The following is a 20,412-nucleotide window of genomic DNA, read 5'->3' as shown; positions in this document are numbered from 1 at the left end:
ATAAACACGTGAAACACTCTGCATAGTGCCTTGAATGCAGTAAATGCTCAATTAATCTTAGCTGTTTGTCCTTGTCTGTTTGAGCTGCTATAACAGAATACCACAGACTGGGTAGCTTATGAAACACAGAAACTTATTTTTCACAGTTCTGGAGGCTGGAAGTCAAGGCCCTCTTCCAAGCTGCAGATTTCTCACTGTATCCTCACATGGTGAGAGGGGCAAGGGAGCTCTCTCTGGCCTCTATTATATGAGGGCATTCATCTCATTCATAACAGCTTCATCCACATGACCTAATCACCCAAAGGCTTCACTTCCTAATAGTAGCACAATGAGCATTAGGATTTCAACATATGAATTTCAGGGGGAATGCAGACATTCAAACCTTAGCACTATTATTTTTATTATTATAGCATTTGATACTTAATTGCTCAAAAATACAGTAATTTTGATTTTAAAAAATTATTAGAGTCCTAACTTTCTCTAAGCATGCTTCCCCATCTCTTTGGAAGTCACTGACTTTATATCTTGTTTCCCTAAAATTTTCTGTTCCTTCCTTAAATAGATCTACCAATCTGATAAAAAGTTTAGGTTCAATAAACAAAGGACAACCTACAGAATGGGAGAAAATATTTACAGAAGATGAGACTGACAAGGGCCTAATTTCCAGAATATATAAACAGCTCATACAACTTAACAAGAAAAAAACAAACAACCCAATCCAAAAATGGGCAGAAGACCTAAACAAGCAATTCTTCTGTGAAGACATACAAATGGCCAACAGGCACATGAAAAAATGCTCAATATCACTAATTATCAGAGAAATGTGAATCAAAACTACAATGAGGTTATCACCTCACACCAGTCAGAATGGCCATCATTAAAAAGTCTACAATGAATGCTAGAGAGGGTGTGGAGAAAAGAGAACCCTCTTACACTGTTGGTGGGAATGCAGTTTGGTGCAGCCGTTATGAAAAACAGTATGGAGATTCCTCAAAAGACTGAAAATAGACTTACCATATGATCCAGCAATCCCACTCCTGGGTATATACCCAGAGGGAACTTGAACTTGAAAAGATACATGCACCCCAATGTTCATAACAGGACTTTACAATAGCCAAGACATGGAGACAACCTCAATGTCCATCAACAGATGACTGGATAAAGAAGTTGTGGTATATTTATACAATGGAATACTACTCAGCCATGAAAAAGAATAAAACAATGCCATTTGCAACAACATGGATAGACCTGGTGATTGTCATTCTAAGTGAAGTAAGCCAGAAAGAGAAAGAAAAATGCCATATGATATTATGTATATATGGGATCTAAAAAAAAGACAAATGAACTTATTTATAAAACAGAAACAGACTCACAGACAAGAAAACAAACTTACGGTTACTGGTGGGGAAGAGGGTGGGAAGGGATAAATTGGGAGTCTGAGATTTGCAGATACTAAGTACTATATATAAAATAGATAAACAAGTTTATACTGTATAGCAGAGGAAACTATGTTTAATATTATATAGTAACCTATAATGAAAAAGCATATATGTATGTATATGTATGGCTTAACTATTATGTTATACACCAGAAATTGACACAACATTGTAAATGGACTATATGTCAATTTAAAAACAATTTGAAAAAAAAGTTTGGGTTCATATGCTAAAAGAAAGGTCCAAAAGAAGTAACTGGTCAACTAACCAGCACTACTACTATTACTACTCCTACTCCTCCTCCTCCTCCTCCTCCTCCTCCTCCTCCTCCTCTTCCTAGGTACATATTAACATGTAACAATGTACATGTAACCTAGGTACATATTAACACTGACATTCAGGATTTAATAACTCTTATCCCCTACAGTCTTACTCTCCACACACAGAGTGATTCTTTTAAAATTTAAGACAAATCATCTCATCTACTTGCTTGGACTCTTCTGTAGCATCCCATCTTCTCAGAGTAAAAGCCAAAAGCATTACAATGGCTCTATAAGAACTCTAAAACTTATAAGGCCCCATGTGATCTGGTGCTTGGCTACTCTTTAACTTCATCTCTCACCACCATGCTTTGTCCTAGCCTTTCCTCAAATCTGCCAGGCACGCTTCCACGCCACATCTTTTGCATTTGCTGATTTTTTTTTTTCTGTCTACAAATGTCTTCCCATAGGTATCCACTTGGCTTCCTTCCTCAGCTCCTTTAGTGTCATTACTCAAATATCACCTTAACAATGAGGCTGACCACCCTATATAAAATATGAAATTCCTCCCTCCTCTTATCATATTTTATTTTTCTCACTGGCACTTATGAACCATGTGGTACATTTCATATTTACTTCTTTGTTTCTTCCTCTAGGATATAAGTTACATGGGGACAGAAATTTTCACACGTTTTGTTCCTTGCTGTATCTTGTACCTGTAACAGTCCCAGGCACATTTGGTACTCATTAAATATGTGTTGAAAGAATGGCCTTCAAAACTGTCTTCCGTGTTAACAAGTAATTTTAGTAGTAATAAGAAAAAGGAACAGCATCAAAGTAGTTTCGTTGGGAGACTGCTTTCAGCCAAACAATCCTCTTGCCCTGGGTAGTCAAGGGATGACTATAAACTCAAACACACCTAGAAACACTCCTGTCCTTTGAAATTGGTAGAATTTCATGAAATGTTAGAGTGAGCTGTGAACTGGGCAGACAGAGATAGAATTAGAGATACAGAAAGGTTGAAAGGTCTCTGAATTCCCATCCCAACACTTCTCTTCCCCCCCAACTCCCACCCCCAAAAAATGCCTTCTGTATAGGAAGATGGGTTTAAAGACTATTGTTCATTATTTAAAAATGAATCTAATGCTAGAACTACTGCAGAAATTCTGGTAATGGGTTTAGATCTTAGAAGATCATGCTTTTGACAACAACCATGGTTAATTTGTAGTTGAGGGCACAGCAGCGTGCCTGGGGATTGAACTACAATTCCCAGAATGCATCTCTAGGAGGATTCTGGGAAGTGTGGCAGAAGCATGCTTTTGACAATCATGGTTAACTTTGGTGAGCTCAGCAGCAGGCATGAGGATTGAACTACATTTCCCAGATTGCATCCCTAGTAGGGAAGTGTGTCAGAGGCAGCAATTATGCAGGAAGGGGAGTCCAACATCCTAAGAACATTTGGAACATTTCTGCTGATTCTCAAGGGCTAGGAAGGCACCCACAACAGATTTCAGAGTAAGTAAAGAGGAAGAGAAACCTACCCAGGTTCTAAGTGCAAGGATTTTATGGGGAAACCTAATCAGAACTTGAAAAAATCCCTCTGTCAGACTCTCTTCCTTATTGCAGGGACAATGATCACCTTTGCATCATAACTTGTGTAGCTGTCGTTATTTTCTGATACATTTTTCGAGAGTTATTTAAAAACAGAATTTGTTAACTTCTCTGCATTGTACCTGAATCAGTTTGAATTAGGGGAGAAAAATTATTTTTTAGAAAGCAAACCATAAAGCTGGTTAGTGAGACTTTGAAATCTGTTTCCCAGTGGCTCCTGAGTTTCGCATATTTCGCATTCCACTGAGGTCCACAGTCATGAAAAGTCAGACCCGCTGAAAAGGACTCTCTCAGATACTGCCAAACCTGGCCTCCTCTTGGGAGAAGTAACCACAGAGATTCGAGATGGATTTTTTTTTTTTGTCATGCTATAGTGCTTTTTATAAATTAATCTTTCTTGTTTTAAGATGAACAGGATGAGAAACATGTCTGAATCATTTATTACAGGGGGTTTAGAAACATTGTTAATCTTAAGGGCCTTGCCTTATCATTTAATAGTTTTTGGTCAAAATAATATTACCTTTCATCTCTATCAGTCTTTGTACTTTTTAAAAACTTAAATAGTACATGAATGTTGGAAGATGCTTTCCCATGTATTTCTCATCAAAACATGAGCTTTGGAGCCAGACAGCCATGAGTTTGAATCTGTTGCTCTGTTTAGTTAACCTCTCAAAGCTTTATCTTCCTGTCTTGTACTACGGGATAAATTCATTCATTCATTTATATACGTTGTGTTTTACAAGGTGATGGGGACTGTGCTAGATGCTGTAGACAGGGAAGATGCAACCCCAACCCTTAAGAATTTTACAGTCTAGCAGAGCTTAGAATTACGTGTTTCAAAACCTGACAGGGTTGTAACATACGTTAGGTCTCTTTTCTCTCCTTCCTTCCCCTGTGAGAAGTGACAGAAACCAAACTCCCTGACAAGTTAGGTGACAGCCCCAGGTCACAAATTCAGTCAGTGGGAGATCCAGGAATCTCTCCAGTTTGAGTCTCTCCAGTGCTTATTTCCCTGTCCCTTTCTTGCTTTGGAGGAGACATGTATTTGCACTGTAAACAAAACAGAAGGCAGACCTGAGCTTGTCATCTAAAGTAAAATAATGGTGCTAATATTTTCTTCCAAAACTAATTTTGTGAATAGTGCATTTTTATCCCCAGTGTGCCATTGGGCATAAAATACAGTAATGGTTGCCACTTCAAACAAAAACAACCATTCTGTTCCTAATGAGGAATTTGGGCAGCTGGATATGAGTTTCCTATGTAGTATCTTTACCAAATCTGAGCCCTTGGGTCAATAAATTTTGAATAATACCTCACACTGAACACCCCTAAAGGTGAAAATCACAAACCATCTCAGAAAAACAGTAATGAATTTTCCCTGCATTAGACTTCTAAATAATATAGGGCCATAAGAAATTATATTTTCATCCTTAAAGTATCTCATATATCCTCTTGACTGTTAAAAGAGCCTCTTTTTTTGTGCTGAGGTTCAGTCTGAATGACAGCTTCGCAGAGAAAAGCAATACATATAACAATGGTTCCTACAGTGGGTTTCGGTGATCACATTATGGACTATGCTGTAAATGTACTACAGTATTTTTAAAAGTAGAATGGTCAAAAGTAGAGTAAAACCACAATAAGTAAATGAGCACAGGACATCATACAGACAATTTACAAAAGGGGAGCTAGAACTAGTAAATCTGAAAACACTTCGAGTCTTAACAGTGATAAAAAAATATGAAAATTCCATTTTTTAATTAAATGCCATCAACCTTTATAAATGTAGCAATGTATAGAAAGCCATACGATTATAAAACAAATTTTGTCCCAATAATTCTATGTCGGGGAACTTACAGAGGTAACCTGAAAACAGCAGCACAGAGGTATGCAGTTGTATTTATTTCTGGTGATTTAAAATCAGAGCCATCTAAATGTCTAAAATTAGAGGAATACTTAGCAAAATAAGGAAGGGAGTCACTTGAGGTAATATTATGCAGCCATAAAAATAAATAAAGTTTATACAAAAACATGGGAAACTGCCTATGACATGTTTCCTGAAAGCAAGTTGAAAAAAATGTTCACTGATTATAAATATGTAAAGTGCGTGTGTGCAAAGGACCAATATGTAAATTATATTAATGTGGTAATATTATGGGTGCTCTCACAGTTCCGTTTTCTAGATGTCCTGTAATATTGTTATAGTTTTGATAATTTAAACAATCTATTTGAAAGAGGAAAATACAGTTAAAGCTGAATTTTAAGGAAATCATTTTCTCTTCTTTAACTTTTAAGTAGTCTATACTGCTTTTATGTACGATGTGCATAAAAAATATACAAGGGACCATTTAGAAAAGGTTTTAGACTTAATCTTTACTAGGTTTATGACTGCACCAATAATATATGTCTGGTTTTCCTTTTGATTATCAATTTTTTTAAAGCTTCATTAGTAACTTTGTCTTCTACAAGCTTTGTGACCACCAGCCTATGAGTCAGCCAACCATGATAATCCACATTGGCTATGGTTAACTTAGTAGGCATTACATTTAGGCAAAGCATCAGGCAGAGAAGCACAGTGGGCCACACAGATTAGTCGGTAGTCATAACTACAAACAGCTCTTACAGACTCACCAAAGGAATTCAAGGAACTCACAAAAGAAATTCCCTAAGGCTCTCAGAGAATGTGATGAAATGCTACTTGGAACAATGGCCTGGAAAACGCCTCTTAGTGCAGTTAGTCCTGGGAACTACTGTTTTATTACTCGCTATCTTATTTACAAGAAATATGAACACATGGCTAAAAAAATGTTTTAAAGTTCAAAAACATAAAAAGTAAAAATTACAAGTACCCTTTTCAATCCCTATCTCCATCTTACTTTTTAAAATTAGTCACTTGTCAACAGTTTGGACAGATTCACAGACATAGAAAACAAACTTGCGGTTACCAAAGGGGAAAGAGGGTGGAGGTGGGGATAAATTAGAAGCTTGGGATTAGCAGATACAAACTACTATAAACAAAATAGATAAACAACAAGGTCCTACTGTGCATCACAGGGAACTGTATTTGATATCCTATAATAAACCATAATGGAAAAGAATATGAATATATATGTATAAGTGGATCACTAGAAATTAACACAACACCAGAAATTAACACATTATAAATCAACTATACTTCAATTAAAAAAAAAAGTTTGGTACGTGTACTTCTAGTCATTTAAAATATATAAATAAATACATATGTAGTTACATTGGTGTATATATGTATATTTCCTTTTCTTTATAAGTTAATTAGATCATGCTAAACCAACTAAACACTACTTGCTTTTCTTACTTAATAATCTGAATATCTTTCTCTGTTACTGCGTATATATTTTTCTACTGTTATCTATATTTTTAATAGCTGTGTATTATTCCATTTCATTATAATTTTCAGTTAACATTCCTGTACATGTCCTTTCCTTCCTAGGATAAATTCATAGAAGTGTAATTGGTAGGGGAAAGGGATATTTATTTACATTTTGATAGATATTCCCAAATTGCCCTCCAAAGATATTGTACCAATTTACATTCTCAGAATTGTATAGGAGACAAATATTGACCTTTAAATTCATTTCTTCCAGTAAATAGGGATTATACCTTTAATACTCTCCTAGAGTGCTGTGTAACCTACATATCACATACTGCCTTCTGTGAAAGATGTATATTTGTTTTCTCTCTCCTGTTAGAGTCTCTTAAGGGCAAGATTTCCATCCTGTACATTTTTGTGTCCCTTGAGAGCTTGCATAAAGCTCAATAAATACTTCGCTGAATGTTGCTTACTAAATATATTTTGCCCTTGACTAGGACATAGACTGTAGCCAAAGCTGTCCAAGGATTAGTCATCAGTGATTCATAATTATGCAACCCAGAAGTAAGCCTAAACTTTAGATGTTTCTCAGTGGTTCAGTGTTAAGCTTGCTTCTTTTGGGCACAGTTAAAAGGGTGGTTGGTTATTTAACTGCACTGATTTTCTCATTTCAGTGGACTTCTTTGACTTCTTTATTGCTAATGTGAACTTTACTTTTCATGGGGAATAAAATGCTGACTGATATACAATTTAAAAGGAATCACCTTCGGCAGAATGGATTCTTAAGATACAGAAATTTTTCCCTCTCACAATGATATAAAAAAATAGAAAATAGCTTAGATCCATGTAGATTTGCATTGCTGCCTTTTGAAATATTTTCCTAATGCCTGCGATTTTATATTTTCCTTATCTACAGGGTTCTTACTTCATTTTCAAAGGGACTTTGCTTTTCATGTATTCTGAGAAACTTGGCTCCATGACTCTGGAGACCTGGTCTGCTAGGGTAATGCTAGCTGCTGTAACAAACTTCAAAATGCCAGTGGCTTACTACGGTGGAAGCTTATTTCTAACTCACAAATAGTCCAAGGTGGGGAGTCCCTGGTTGCTGGGTGGCTTTTCTCCATGTAGGAATTCAAGGATCCAGGCTCCTCCATCTAATGGCTCTGCCATTCCAGAGTCTTCCAAGCAGATGGGGAAAGAGGATGGAGAAGGCATACCCATTTCTTAACTGCTTCAGCCTAGAAGAGACACCTATCACTTACACTTACATTCTATTGTTAAGATCTAGTTTTGGTCCTACCAAAGGACCAAAGGAGGAGAGAAATGTAGGCTTAGCTTGGCACCTACCTCTCAGCAAGAATTCCACAATATGGAAGGAGGAGCACATCTTTTTTGTGGATAGTTAGCTGACTCTCACAACAACTTATTAGGTAGGCAGAACAGGGTTCAATTCTGTAGATTAGGAAAGGTACTGAATTAGGTACTGAAAAGTTGAAATCTCACAGTTAGTTAGCAGTAGAAATGCAATTTAGAAGCCAGATCATCTGACTTCTACTCTGTTTATCTTTCCTTAATATTAAATAGTGATCCTATTTAATTGGCTTGAAGTATAACCCTCTTGGTGATTCATTACTTTAAATTGAATGCCATAATCTTTTTTTTTTTTTTAACTCCTCATTCTCCTAAGGACTTGACAATGTCCCTGTATTGTGGAATTGCTTGCAGAAGAAAATCTTTTTGGTGCTATAGACAACTGTCAACCTATGTCACTAAGACACGGTGAGTTTTGACCAAACTGAGCTCTGATTATTCTGTCTTTGGCCCATTAAATTATAAAATATAATTATGTCACAATCCTGTACTGGGGATTAAGGATGTATGACTAAGATTTACATATAAATATGTTCTTTGCAAATTATTTATAATTAGAAAAATTCTAAAACAAACTAAATTTCCAATATTATCTAAAATACCTAAAATGTCTGACATACTGAAATAAACATTCTATAAAATAAGAACTTTATCTTTTTCACTACATTTCCCCTAGTGCATAAAACCCTAGTATCTGGCACATAGTAGGCACTGAAATATTGTTGAATGGATGAGTGAAAGCAAGGGAGAAATTAAATTATGGTACACCCATATGATGGAATTAAAAACTATACTGAATAATAGTTAAGTTTTCTGAAAATAAGGTAGATAACTCCAATCTCTGCACACCCCCCATTTCTACCCCCAAGAACTAAACTTCAGTGAAAGGTAGACTAGAAAAAAAAATCTACACCAGTATAGGAAGGTGATAAAGGACTTCTTTGTCCTCAGCCTGGGTAAATTTGAAATCTGGGAATTTGAAATCACTAGCCTGCTCTCATACAGTTTTGTGGTCTAAATTTGCACCATGTACGTGGTGTGGTCCCAAAACCCCGACCCTAAGAAAAGAATTCATGTAGTATTCATAGATTTATTAATACCTCTGCACCTTGCAGAAGCAAATGTAAAACCCCTCTGGAGGGATACACTCACAGCCAGGGCTTCCCACATTGAAAGCTCTGCCAAACACAAGTGCCCAGTCTAAAATGTAAAGGCACATAAACATATACAATCCTACATGAGCAAGAGTGAGAACTGCAATACTTGTTTTATATATTGTTGGACACAGGTTATTTACAGTGCTTAAGTCAAGACTCTGAAAATAGTAACAGAATTACTGAATAGTCTAAAAAAATGAGTGTTAAAGGGGTTAAATATATTGAAAATGAATTTAAAAAATCACACAAAAATTCTATTAATAAAGAATATGGTGTGAAAAAATGTTAATGTTGAAGAAAAAGGCTACAAATTAGATCAGTTCTAAATATACTTATTATAATATGATAGATGCATAATATTAATAAATAGTTTGGAGAATTCCAAGGTCTAAATAGTGATCAGATCTCAGTGGTGGGACTCTTGATAATTTCTCTTTTTAAAGAAAATTGATAACTGTATTTTCTGATTTCTATAGGATGACTATTTTTTTTTACTTTGATAATAAGGGAAAAACAGTTTAAGTTTGATAATCTTAGCATTTTGGTTTCCATACTATTATAACTAAAGGGGTAAAATGCATTTCAAAATATAGTGTTTTGATCAAGAAGAATGTCAAGAACTTTTTGGATCTCAGTCCCAGTTCCAGTGAGGCCCTGGGTTTAAGACCTTAACCTGGATGTTTTTGAAGTGTTTTGCTTTCTAGGGTCATTAGGGCAAAGCACAAGTTGTACCACTCTTACTGTTCTTTTACAAAGGCAGCAGTGTTTGCTCTATTGTTTATATTTGGTAACTTCTGAGTGGCACATGTCTTCCTTTGACATACATTGAGTCTTTGTCCCAGGAGGTTGCAGTCACTCATTATAAGTTTAAAAATATCATGAGTATTAAAATCTCAGGTTTCTTTTGTCTTCTGTTTATAAAGTACTCATTGTAATCTCTTTTATCATAGTCAAAAATAGGTTCCTAAAGATGCCACTGGGGCACATTTATCCTTTTGCTTTGTAGTTTTAAGTGGAGCCAGCTCTACTGGTGTTACAAAAGCTCCCAGATCCTACAGAAAATATCTGTAAACTGTGTTTCCCCCTTAAGTGACAAAATATGCCATATACCTGAGAATCTGTTTCAGGGCTTTCAACAGTCAAAAACTGTTATCCCTAAGGCCCCAGAAGGAGACTCCACTTTCAGTCCTCCCTGAATCGTGCAGACCCTGCCCTGATTCCCAAGCTCTTGAAAGGAGCCATCCTTAACGAAGGTACTGGAAAAGCCCAGAACTTGCTCCATTCCTTTTTTATATATATTTTTAGAGAAACTAATTATAGGATGTTCTCTTTTTCCACATTTTAATTTTGGCTAGTGACATTATTACACTTATTAAGTGAGTGTAGGTCAAGTATGGCTTCCCTCTCATCAGTGGTCCCTTCAGTAGACTTAAGGAGCTAATGTCATCCACTTGGAGGACTAGATGGTTGAAACAAGAGTGCATTAAAGATAAAGTTTGCTCTTTATCATCCCTAGACTGAATGAGAGTTCCTGAAGGTATACTGCTTGCTCTGTCTGCAGTAATAAGGTCGGCTCCCATCTGCTAGGTACTCTGTGGTTGATGCTTTATCAATGTACAGGTTTTCCTTTCACTCGCATGTAAATTCTTGCCTCATAACAATAATATTGGCAAAGTAACTTGAGGTTCAATTCAGTAAATATTTATTGAATTGAGCCATTCCATATGCTAATTACTGGCAATATAGAACTAAGGAATACTCTGCCCTTACAGAGATCATAGTCTTTCAGACTATGAGACAGACAGATTAACAAATAATACCAGGTAAGTGCAACCACAGAAGTTTATATGGGCAAAGGATGGAATGACTCCCTGTAGCTACCCCAAATCCTTTTTTAAAGCAATTTAGGATGTAAATAAATAAAAGGGAATAACTGTGGTGGAGAGAATTGCAGGAACAGAATTCTCAAAGACGAATGCTTCACAAGTAACTAGGTGTGGTTTTGTAATGCTCTGATTACTTCCACAATATAGGTATTTATTTGAGCTGAAGGAAGATGATGATGCATGTAAAAAAGCCCAGCAGACAGGAGCATTTTATCTCTTCCATAACCTGGCTCCTTTGCTTCAGAAATCAGGACATCAATACCTGGCCCCCCAGCACAGCCTATTTGGTAAGCCTAAACTGGACCAGTAGAGTAGACCAGCCTGTGGCCACTAAGCAGAACTCGTCCATATTGAATCCCTGAGAAGAATCCTCTGACTTCAGAGTCCAGATTTTTCAAACTGCTTCTGCCAATTAATTATTTAGTGTATAAACCTGAATCACCCAGTTTTATTCTATTATTTGGTACGGGTATGAACCACTACTGCCTTAAACCAAGGGTCAGCAAAACTGCTGTCCAAATTGGAACCTGTGCCTGTTTTGTAAATAAATTTTTGTTGCAACACAGACATACTCATTCATTTACATGTTGTCTCTGACTGCTTTTGCACTAAAATGGCAGAAGAGAGAGTTGGGAGTTGTGACACAGACCATATGGCTCACAAAACTTAAAATGTTTTGCTAACCCCTGTCATGGACCAGTGATTTCCAGCCTCCATGGCGTTGCTCACTGTTACACTGTTTAAGCTTTGCCTCATGACTTGATTTCTCCTAGAAGGGTCAAAACTAAATGTGAGCTAAAATTAATTGGTTTTGAGAACTCTCTTAGGGTATATAACTAGAGATATCTAAGCCACTGGGATTTGGCTTTCAAGATGCTAGTGGTTACCAGTGGGGAGAGGGAAGGGGGAGGGGCAAGATGGAGGTGGAGGATTAAGAGGTACAAACCATCAGGTATAACATAAGCGACAAGGATGTATTGTACAACATGGGGAATACAGCAAATATTTTATAATAACTATAAATGGAGTATAACCTTTAAAAATTTGTGAAACACTATATTGTATACCTGTAACATATAATATTGTACATCAACTATACTTCAATTTTAAAAATATGATATTGTAAAATAAATACATAACTAAGTTAAAAAATGGTGAAAAAAATGCTAACTTTCAGTTTTATGTGATGTCACTATACACTGACTTCTAAATACAGTGCTAGGGAAATTCCTCTGTGGGTCAGATGAATACTTAGGTAGTTTCTAGCAGGGCAGAAGTATATGGGGATGCTTATCAGAAGGTACTAAACATTATTTACAGATTAGCAATGTAATGTTGTATTATGGACAAATAAATACGAGTCCTTCATGCATGGGAGGACAGGTTTTCTCCCTATACAGCACTTGTCTTATACAGACCGGGATCTCAGATGAATAGTCTACCTTGGCCCACAGAAGCAGCATAATCTAGAGACTAAAGTACAGAGCTGATCTGGTCTCTCTACCATTTTAAGCATGACACATTTTTTTTTTTCAGTGCCATAATAAGTTAACTATCATGGATCTTTTTTTCTTGGCACTTGGTATGATCCCCCCACCTTTTTTAAATTGAAGTGCAGTCAATTACAATGTGTCAATTTCTGGTGTACAGCACAATATCCCAGTTGTGCATACACATACATAATTTGTTTTTATATTTTTTATTAAAGTTTATTACAAGATATAGAACATAATTTTCCATGCTATACAGAAGAAATTTTTAAAAAATCTACTTTCCTGTATCTTTAAAACTAAGGGACATGCTCCTTTTATGATACAATCGTAGAGTAATACAGTGTTATACAGAAAGAATTTTGTAGTCTAAACTTCAGATTGCTGATGAGAAAACAGAGGCCTGGGGAGGTTAAGTGATTAGACCAAGATTACATAGCTAATTAGCTGCAGGGCAGTGACTGGCATCCAGGTGTACCTACTTCAAGTTGAAGTAGATGGTTTCCTGTAAGTCTATGGCTCTAGTGGTTTAATTAAAACCCTTGTTTTCTTCCCTTTTGTGTTTCTTAGAGTTGGAAAGGCTTCTGGGTAAGTTTGGACAGGATAGTCAAAGAATAGAAGATTCCGTGCTGATTGGATGCTCCGAACAGCAAGAAGCATGGTTTGCTCTGGATCTAGGTCTAAATAGCTCCTCTTCCATAAATGGTACATAACTTTTTCCCTAATGGGTACTTCCCGGTGTTCTTAGACTTTGGGATGCCACATAAGAGTAAAATTTCAAAGAACATTTTAAGCATACGAAAACAATTTCAATTTTTTAAAAAGTTATGACATAGCAAAATACTATCATCTACTATCATCATCACTCACAAAAAAATAAAGATATTTTCATGCTTTCTTTCCCAGCTGTGTGGTGGGTACAGAGATGTTTATTGTATTATTCTCTGTACCTTGATACATTTTCTATGTCTTAAATATTTTATAAGAAATGTTTTAAAATTCATGACATTATTCTTATTTCTCTTATCAATGCAGGTGAATAAACACGTTACCTTGCAGTAGCTCTGGGTCTTCAGACCTGCATTTGGGAACCGGTTTGCTATAGGCTCATGACTTCTCTCAGGCTTTCCTTCTCTCTTTCAGGGTCTAGGTGTAAATGTAATGATGCTGGAATGAGGTTCAGATGGGAGCTTTGAGGTCCCATTTCATCTTTTTTCCAGGGATAGTGTGTGGCTAGTGCAAATGTTCTTACTGCCCTGAAGAGGATCTTGAGAAACACTGTGCACTAATGTTTCCCAAATTTGCCTGAATATAAGAATCTCCTGGTGCTTGTTTAAAAAAAATAAAGATTTCTGGGCCTCACTCATCTCCTACTCAGAATTTCCAGGTAGGGGCTTGAGAACCTGTAAATTTTTTATTCTCCCTAGTTGAGTCTTATTAGGTGAGCTTGGGAAACACTGTTCTAACAGGATATACTTGAGAGGGTCCCCGAGGCAAAGTCTGACATTTGTTTCATTTCGTTCTCTTCTCCAATTTTTCAGCTTCCTTGCAGAAACCTGAAGTGGAGAAAGAGCTCACAGGGTCTTTCACTGAGCTGAGGAAGGCTCTCTATCAGCTGAATGTGAAGGATGCCTCCTTGTTATCCACGGTACCTTTTGATTTCTCCATTCGGTAGGAAATTTAGTAAAATAGTGTATATGGGCAACATTTGATTTCTCCTTTGGCAGATCATAGTCCTTCCTACAAACGCTGGCAGAAAGACAATGTGCAGTAGGGAGAGATTACGGCTTCTTCCTTCTTTTATCCTGTTTTTGGCAGGACCATTGTTCTCCTAAGGTCCTCAGTATCATTTTCTCCTAAGGGCATGAAGATCCACAGCAATATGATCTATCAGCCTCATAAACATTTTGAATGACCACAGCGTGACATATGTATCATGAGAAGTTATTTTATGTAGTTTTAATGACTTGTCCTCCAGCTTTAGATTTCACTTGCTAAAGTGCTTTTGATTGTCCATTTAAAGAGGTAGCTCTAAACATTTTTTTATTTGCCAAAAAATTCCAACTTTATTGGGGAGGAGTACATGTTGGGGTGTTTAATTACATTGGAAATGTTTTCTTTTTAAACTGGGTCATAAGTACATGGATGATTATAATACTTGATATATTATGTATTTTTAAAATGATTCATAATACATTTAAAATATGCTTTTTAAAAATTTATTCTTCAAATACTAGACGACTATGTTCAGATAGTTTCCTTATTTTAAAGCTTAAATAGTTAATAATCATTTAAAGTAGGTGAGCTGGAAAGAAATTGGCATATCCCTTTGAGTTGCTTAAATAGGAGGCCCAGCACTGTTATTGGTGAGCCCCACACCCTCTCCAAATGAAATCAAGTCCATCGTCGTATTCCCAGGCTCAAGCTCTTCTCCGCTGGCATGACACTCATCAGTTCTGCAGCAGAAGTGGGCAGCCCACCAAGAAGAACATGGCTGGCAGCAAGCGTGTGTGCTCTTCCAATCAGATCATCTATTATCCACAGGTAAGTGCTTTTTTAAAAGGACAGTAATCCAAGAAGGTTGTGCACTACTCTGCCCTGGGGATGGAAGCCTGTACAACTAAAAGGCTTTCCTTAGTTATTTATTCCTTTATCTCATTAACAGGTCCCAAAGCCTTAGTGTCTAAGTTTCCATCCCCTTTTCCCAGATGGCTCCTGTGGTGATCACTCTGGTGTCAGATGGAACTCGATGCCTGCTTGCCCGCCAAAGTTTCTTTCCCAAGGGAATGTATTCTGCCTTGGCAGGTTTTTGTGATATAGGTAAGGAATTTAGGGTATGTACAGATGACATTTAAGGACACAAAAGCTTACCAACAGTATGTATTTGTCTTTTTGCAATAGTGCTTGGAGTCTCAAGCATATTCTTCCTTATTATAGAGAAAATGTCTGGCATTACAATTTTCCAGTATTTTATAGGCAAATTTTCAAACATAAGCATAATTGGAAGACTTAAATAGTAAACACTCATACTCACCACCTAAATTCCATAATTACTGTACTTTACACATATCTGTCTACCCATTCCTCTATCCACCCATCAATCCATCTTATTTTTTGATGCATAGATTGCAGACATTAGTACACTTACTCCTCAATATTTCAGCATGCATATTAATAACATTAATGTTATCAATATATAATATGCATATTAGTATTATATTAATGTTAAGTAGAATTTAATATTTATTTTTAGGGTTTTTTCCCCTCAGTCTATTGGGGTAAAATTTGCAAATGGTGAAATGTGGCATTCAAATTTAATTAAAAAGCTGAGGGCAGCAGCAGCCTCTCCCACTCTTATTTTGCATAACTAACCTAGTAGGTTCAAGTATTCCAGACTTGATTCCTAGTGTTTTAGAAACTCAGAGATTTAGGGCTCTCCCAAGAGTATTTCACTGAAACTTTGGAGGCAGCTTTGCGCTCCTTTCACAAATGGGCATCTGTATCACCCTTCCTGCTACAGGGCTGTCCTGAATTAATCTGAGTGCTTGTAGGTGAAAGTCTGGAAGAGACTGTCCGGCGAGAAGTTGCAGAAGAGGTGGGATTGGAGGTGGAAAGGCTGCACTACTCTGCATCCCAGCACTGGCCCTTTCCTAATAGCTCACTCATGATTGCTTGTCATGCAACGGTGAAACCAGGGCAGACAGAGGTAAGTTCTGATGCTTCCCTTACGATATACCCTTTGCCTCATCCATCCTTTGCTGGTCTGTAGGTACTTACTAAGCACCAGTCTAGTCCAGCATTGTCTAGATTATACAAAGATGTGTAAGATATGATGTACACTCTTAAGGAATTTGCAATCTTGTAAAGAAAACAAATAATCACCATGAAAATTGGGAGTGCCAACATGGTCACCATTCTTGTATATCTATCTCCATCATAAAAAAAAAAATCTTTCATCATTAGGAAATTAACAGAGCATCTTAGTAGGGAGGGTATAGCTCAGCGGTAAAGTGAGTGCTCAGCATGCACAAGGTCCTGGGTTCAATCCCCAGTACCTCCAATAAATAAATAAACAAATGAACAAACCTAATTGCCTCCCCCTCCACCCCCCAAAAAACCAAAACCAAAACAAAACAGAAAAACAGAGCATCTTACATAGAATACACAATAAACATATAAAATTTAATGATTGATCATATTGCTCAAGTCAGTCAAGATGTTGGGAACTAATAATATAAAATTATAGGAACTTCTGGTTGAAAGGGACTTAAATGTTGTCTTATCCAACCTCACCTTGCTTTTCTGTAGCATCCCTGACAGATGGCCTTTGGTCCCTATCTGCCGAAGTCTGTCTATTGTGTGCTTTGGTTTCTTTACAATGACTAATATCTAATCTGTCTCAACTTTCTGTGGATGCAGTTTGCATTACTTTGCTTCTTGCAAGGAAGATACTATGCTTTCAATGATCATTAATTAACCCTTGTCCTTTAAAGAAGAGAAATATTCGTGTTTTTTTAATGGAAAGTTATATAATCAATATAGGTGCAAAGAGAAATAAGCATTATTCACAACTTACCCTTCAATGTTAATCAATCTTAATATTTTAGTATTTGAGCTTCCAGGATTTTTTAAATATATTTTTTTAATATTAAAAAAGTACCACTTACAACCAAGAATACTCTATCCAGCAAGGCTCTTGTTCAGATTTGATGGGGAAATCAAAAGCTTTACAGATAAACAAAAGCCAAAAGAATTCAGCACTACCAAACCAGCTTTACAACAAATGTTAAAGGAACTTCTCTAGGTAAAAAAAAAAAAAAAAAAAGCCACAACTAGAATAAGAAAAGTAACAGGGAAAAAAAAAGAGAGAGAAAAGAAAAGTAAGGGGGAGGAGGGTACAAATGCAGGGTATCTAAAATGCATTTGAAAATAAGAAACCAGCAACTTAAAACAATCATGTATACATATAGACTTCTATACCAAAACTTCATGATAACCACAAACCAATGTAACTCTACAATCATCAAACCACAAGAGAAGAGAACAAAACGAAGAAAGAGAATAAAAGACCTACAAAAACAAACCCCAAAACAATTAACAAAATGGCAATAAAAACATACATACCAATAATTACTTGAAATGTAAATGGATTAAATGCTCCAACCAAAAGACACAGACTAGCTGAATGGATACAAAAACAAGATCCATATATATGCTGTCTATAAGAGACACACTTCAGAGCTAGAGACACATGCAGGCTGAAAGCAAGGGATGGAAAAAGGTATTTCATGCAAATGGAAACCAAAAGAAAGCTGGAGTAGCAAACTTCTATCAGACAAAATCTTTATTTAGATTTTAAAATAAAGACTGTTAAAAGAGACAAAGAAGAATACTACATAATGCTCAAGGGATCAATCCAAGAAGATATAACAACTGTAAATATATATGAACCCAACATAGGAGCACCTCAGTATATAAGGCAACTGTTAACAAACATAAAAGGAGAAATTGACAATAACACAATAATAGTGGGGACCTTAACACCCCATTTACATCAATGGACAGATCATCCAGACAGAAAACCAATTAGGATATATAGGCCCTAAATGACACTTTGGACTAGATGGACTTAATTGAGATTTATACAGCATTATGTCTGAAAGCAGCAGAATACATATTCTTCTCAAGTGCACATGGAACATTCTCCAGAATCGATCACATGCTGGCCCATAAAGCAAGCCTCAGTAAATGAAATGCTAATCAAACAAACCTAATTGCTGCAGAGGAGAAAAAGAAACCCTCCTACACTATTGGTGGAATGTAAATTGGTGCAGCTGCTATGGAGGACGGTATGGAGGTTCCTTAAAAAAACTAAAAATAGACTTACCATATGATCCAGCAATCCCACTCCTGGGCATATTTCTGGAGAAAAATATAATCTGAAAGGACACATGCACCCCAATGTTCACAGCAGCACTATTTACAATAGCCAAGACATGGAAACAACCTATATCCATCAGCAGATGACTGGACAAAGAAATTGTGGTATATATACACAATGGAATACTACTCAGCCATAGAAAAGAATAAAACAATACCATTTGCAGCAACATGGATGGACCTGGAGATTGTCATTCTAAGTGAAGTAAGCCAAGAAAGAGAAAGAAAAAAACCATATGATATCACTCATATATGGAATCTAAAAAAAAAAGACACAAATGAACTTATTTACAAAACAGAAATAGACTCACAGACATAGAGAAGAAACTTACAGTTACCAGGGTGTAAAAGGGGTGGGAAGGGTAAGTTGAGAGTTCAAAATTTGTACCTCTTGGGAAGTGATGGAAATGTTAGTTATCTTGATTGTGGTGGTGGTTTCATTGGTGTATATACATCTATCAAAATTCATCAAATTGTATATCTGAAATATGTATAGTTTACTGTACAGAAATTATACCACAATAAAGTTGTTTTTTTAAAAAATACACCTAACTCTCTTAATTATGGCTCCTTTGCTTCTGGACAATATCTAGAACTGATTATCTCCCAGACTATAGATCCCAGATATTACCTTCTAAGACTGCTCAGTTCTAGAACCATTTTCTCATCTTTGGCCATAGTATTCTAAGTTTTGTAGCTCCTAACCTTATATCCTATTTTTCCTTATGTCTTTCAGATCCGGTTGAACTTGAGAGAACTAGAAGCAGCTGCCTGGTTCAGGCACGATGAGGTGGCCATAGCCCTGAGGAGAAACAACCCATACACTCAGCAACAGAATGGGGCTTTCCCATTCTGGTTGCCCCCAAAGTTCGCTATTGCCCACCAACTGATTAAGGAGTGGGTGGAAAAACCAATCCGTTTTACCCTGCCTGTTTAGCTCAGATTGGGTCACCTGATCAGGTAAACACCTCCTCACTGTCTCAGGGGAACATCAAATATCAGCTGATAAAGAGGAGGTGACAAAAGGCCATATCCAGGACAATCTCATAAGGCAGAGCAGGTGAAGAGCTTACAGCGAGACATCACTACCAGCAGTGTTCATGAAGAAGTCCCTACTCACAGGCAATCAAAAATGCCAAAACTGACAAGATGACAGTTGTCAAAATCAAAGGGAAGGCTAAAGCATTAGTTTGGATATAGGCTCTTGTTCACTCATTTTCTCCTGTGCTTTGGAAGCAAACATCTTTTGGCATGTGACTTATTAATGCCGGGTTTATACTAACTGCCAAAATGTGCCTGGTATAATTTTAGTTAAAACTTTTATGTTGGTATCAAAAAATATATAGCAAATCTCAACAGACTGAGTTACTTTTTAATCCTCATAGAATTTTTTAAAATAGCACAACATAACACTTTTGAATTCATGTAACTATTTTGTAGACGGTAGTTAAATAAAGGTCATATTTCTTTAAGTCATCCTAATGGTTGAGGAAAGTGGGAGTTCAGGTCTTCCTCAAGGTATTCTGTAATAAATCAGATGCAGTGATGTTCTGTTGAGGTAACTGCATCCTAGTGGGGCTCAAAACAGTTAAGTCTTTTTTGCTGTTATTTGCTCAGTTTGTGAACCAAGGAAGAGATTACCCCTTGCCATGTCTGTTTTCCTAAATGTAAAATGGTTGATGCCATTTGCACACCCAGTAAGTGCTGTAACTTCAAAGAAGGGATCAGTGAAGATGAACCATTTCTTGAGTTTTATGGGATAAACTAAATTTAGGATTTCTCATCAGTTATACATGCCATTCTATACCTTGTCATAAGGGACAAGCACTTACCTGGAGAGAATGAAATAAATGTCTGTACCTTTGTTCAGGTGTATTTTTGCGTCTTATCATAGTTAGAAAATTGTAGAAAGTGA

General features: G+C 36.6%; 2 protein-coding genes across 5 annotated transcripts in view; one reads left to right on the top strand and one right to left on the bottom strand.

Moving 5' to 3' along the window:
• P4HA1 (prolyl 4-hydroxylase subunit alpha 1) overlaps window positions 1-8,019 on the bottom strand; it is an 88,460-nt gene extending 80,441 nt beyond the window's left edge. Inside the window, exon 1 of the mRNA XM_064488067.1 lies at window positions 8,001-8,019. The gene's annotated coding sequence lies outside the window, so the exon portion shown is untranslated. The remainder of the gene's footprint in view (window positions 1-8,000) is intronic.
• Window positions 3,111-20,361, top strand: NUDT13 (nudix hydrolase 13). Of its 4 annotated transcripts, XM_010984171.3 has the most exons (9): window positions 3,111-3,211; window positions 8,341-8,432; window positions 11,215-11,354; window positions 13,128-13,262; window positions 14,099-14,205; window positions 14,976-15,101; window positions 15,266-15,377; window positions 16,109-16,263; window positions 19,234-20,361. In XM_010984171.3, the coding sequence occupies exons 2-9, from the start codon at window positions 8,350-8,352 to the stop codon at window positions 19,432-19,434; spliced, it is 1,059 nt and encodes a 352-aa protein (XP_010982473.1). In that variant the 5' UTR covers window positions 3,111-3,211; window positions 8,341-8,349; the 3' UTR covers window positions 19,435-20,361. The 4 variants fall into 4 exon arrangements, with proteins under 4 accessions (XP_010982473.1, XP_010982474.1, XP_064344139.1 ...); XM_010984172.3 differs by lacking the exon at window positions 19,234-20,361 and having other exon boundaries at window positions 16,078-16,211; XM_064488069.1 differs by lacking the exons at window positions 8,341-8,432; window positions 11,215-11,354 and having other exon boundaries at window positions 3,124-3,211; window positions 13,778-14,205.
• Window positions 20,362-20,412: the final 51 nt, after the last annotated feature.

Source organism: Camelus dromedarius, chromosome 8 (genome assembly GCF_036321535.1).
Source record: "Camelus dromedarius isolate mCamDro1 chromosome 8, mCamDro1.pat, whole genome shotgun sequence".
In the NCBI taxonomy this organism is placed as follows: domain Eukaryota; kingdom Metazoa; phylum Chordata; class Mammalia; order Artiodactyla; family Camelidae; genus Camelus; species Camelus dromedarius.
Note: the sequence above shows the minus strand (reverse complement) of the source record. Positions and strands in the feature narration are given on the sequence as shown.

Excerpts from the sequence above, each read along its gene's own strand:
- NUDT13 (XM_010984171.3), top strand. The coding sequence starts at position 8,350 with ATGTCCCTGTATTGTGGAATTGCTTGCAGAAGAAAATCTTTTTGGTGC. Across the intron at positions 15,102-15,265 it reads AGATCATCTATTATCCACAG|ATGGCTCCTGTGGTGATCAC; the intron begins GTAAGTGCTTTT and ends CCCTTTTCCCAG. Across the intron at positions 16,264-19,233 it reads TGAAACCAGGGCAGACAGAG|ATCCGGTTGAACTTGAGAGA; the intron begins GTAAGTTCTGAT and ends TATGTCTTTCAG.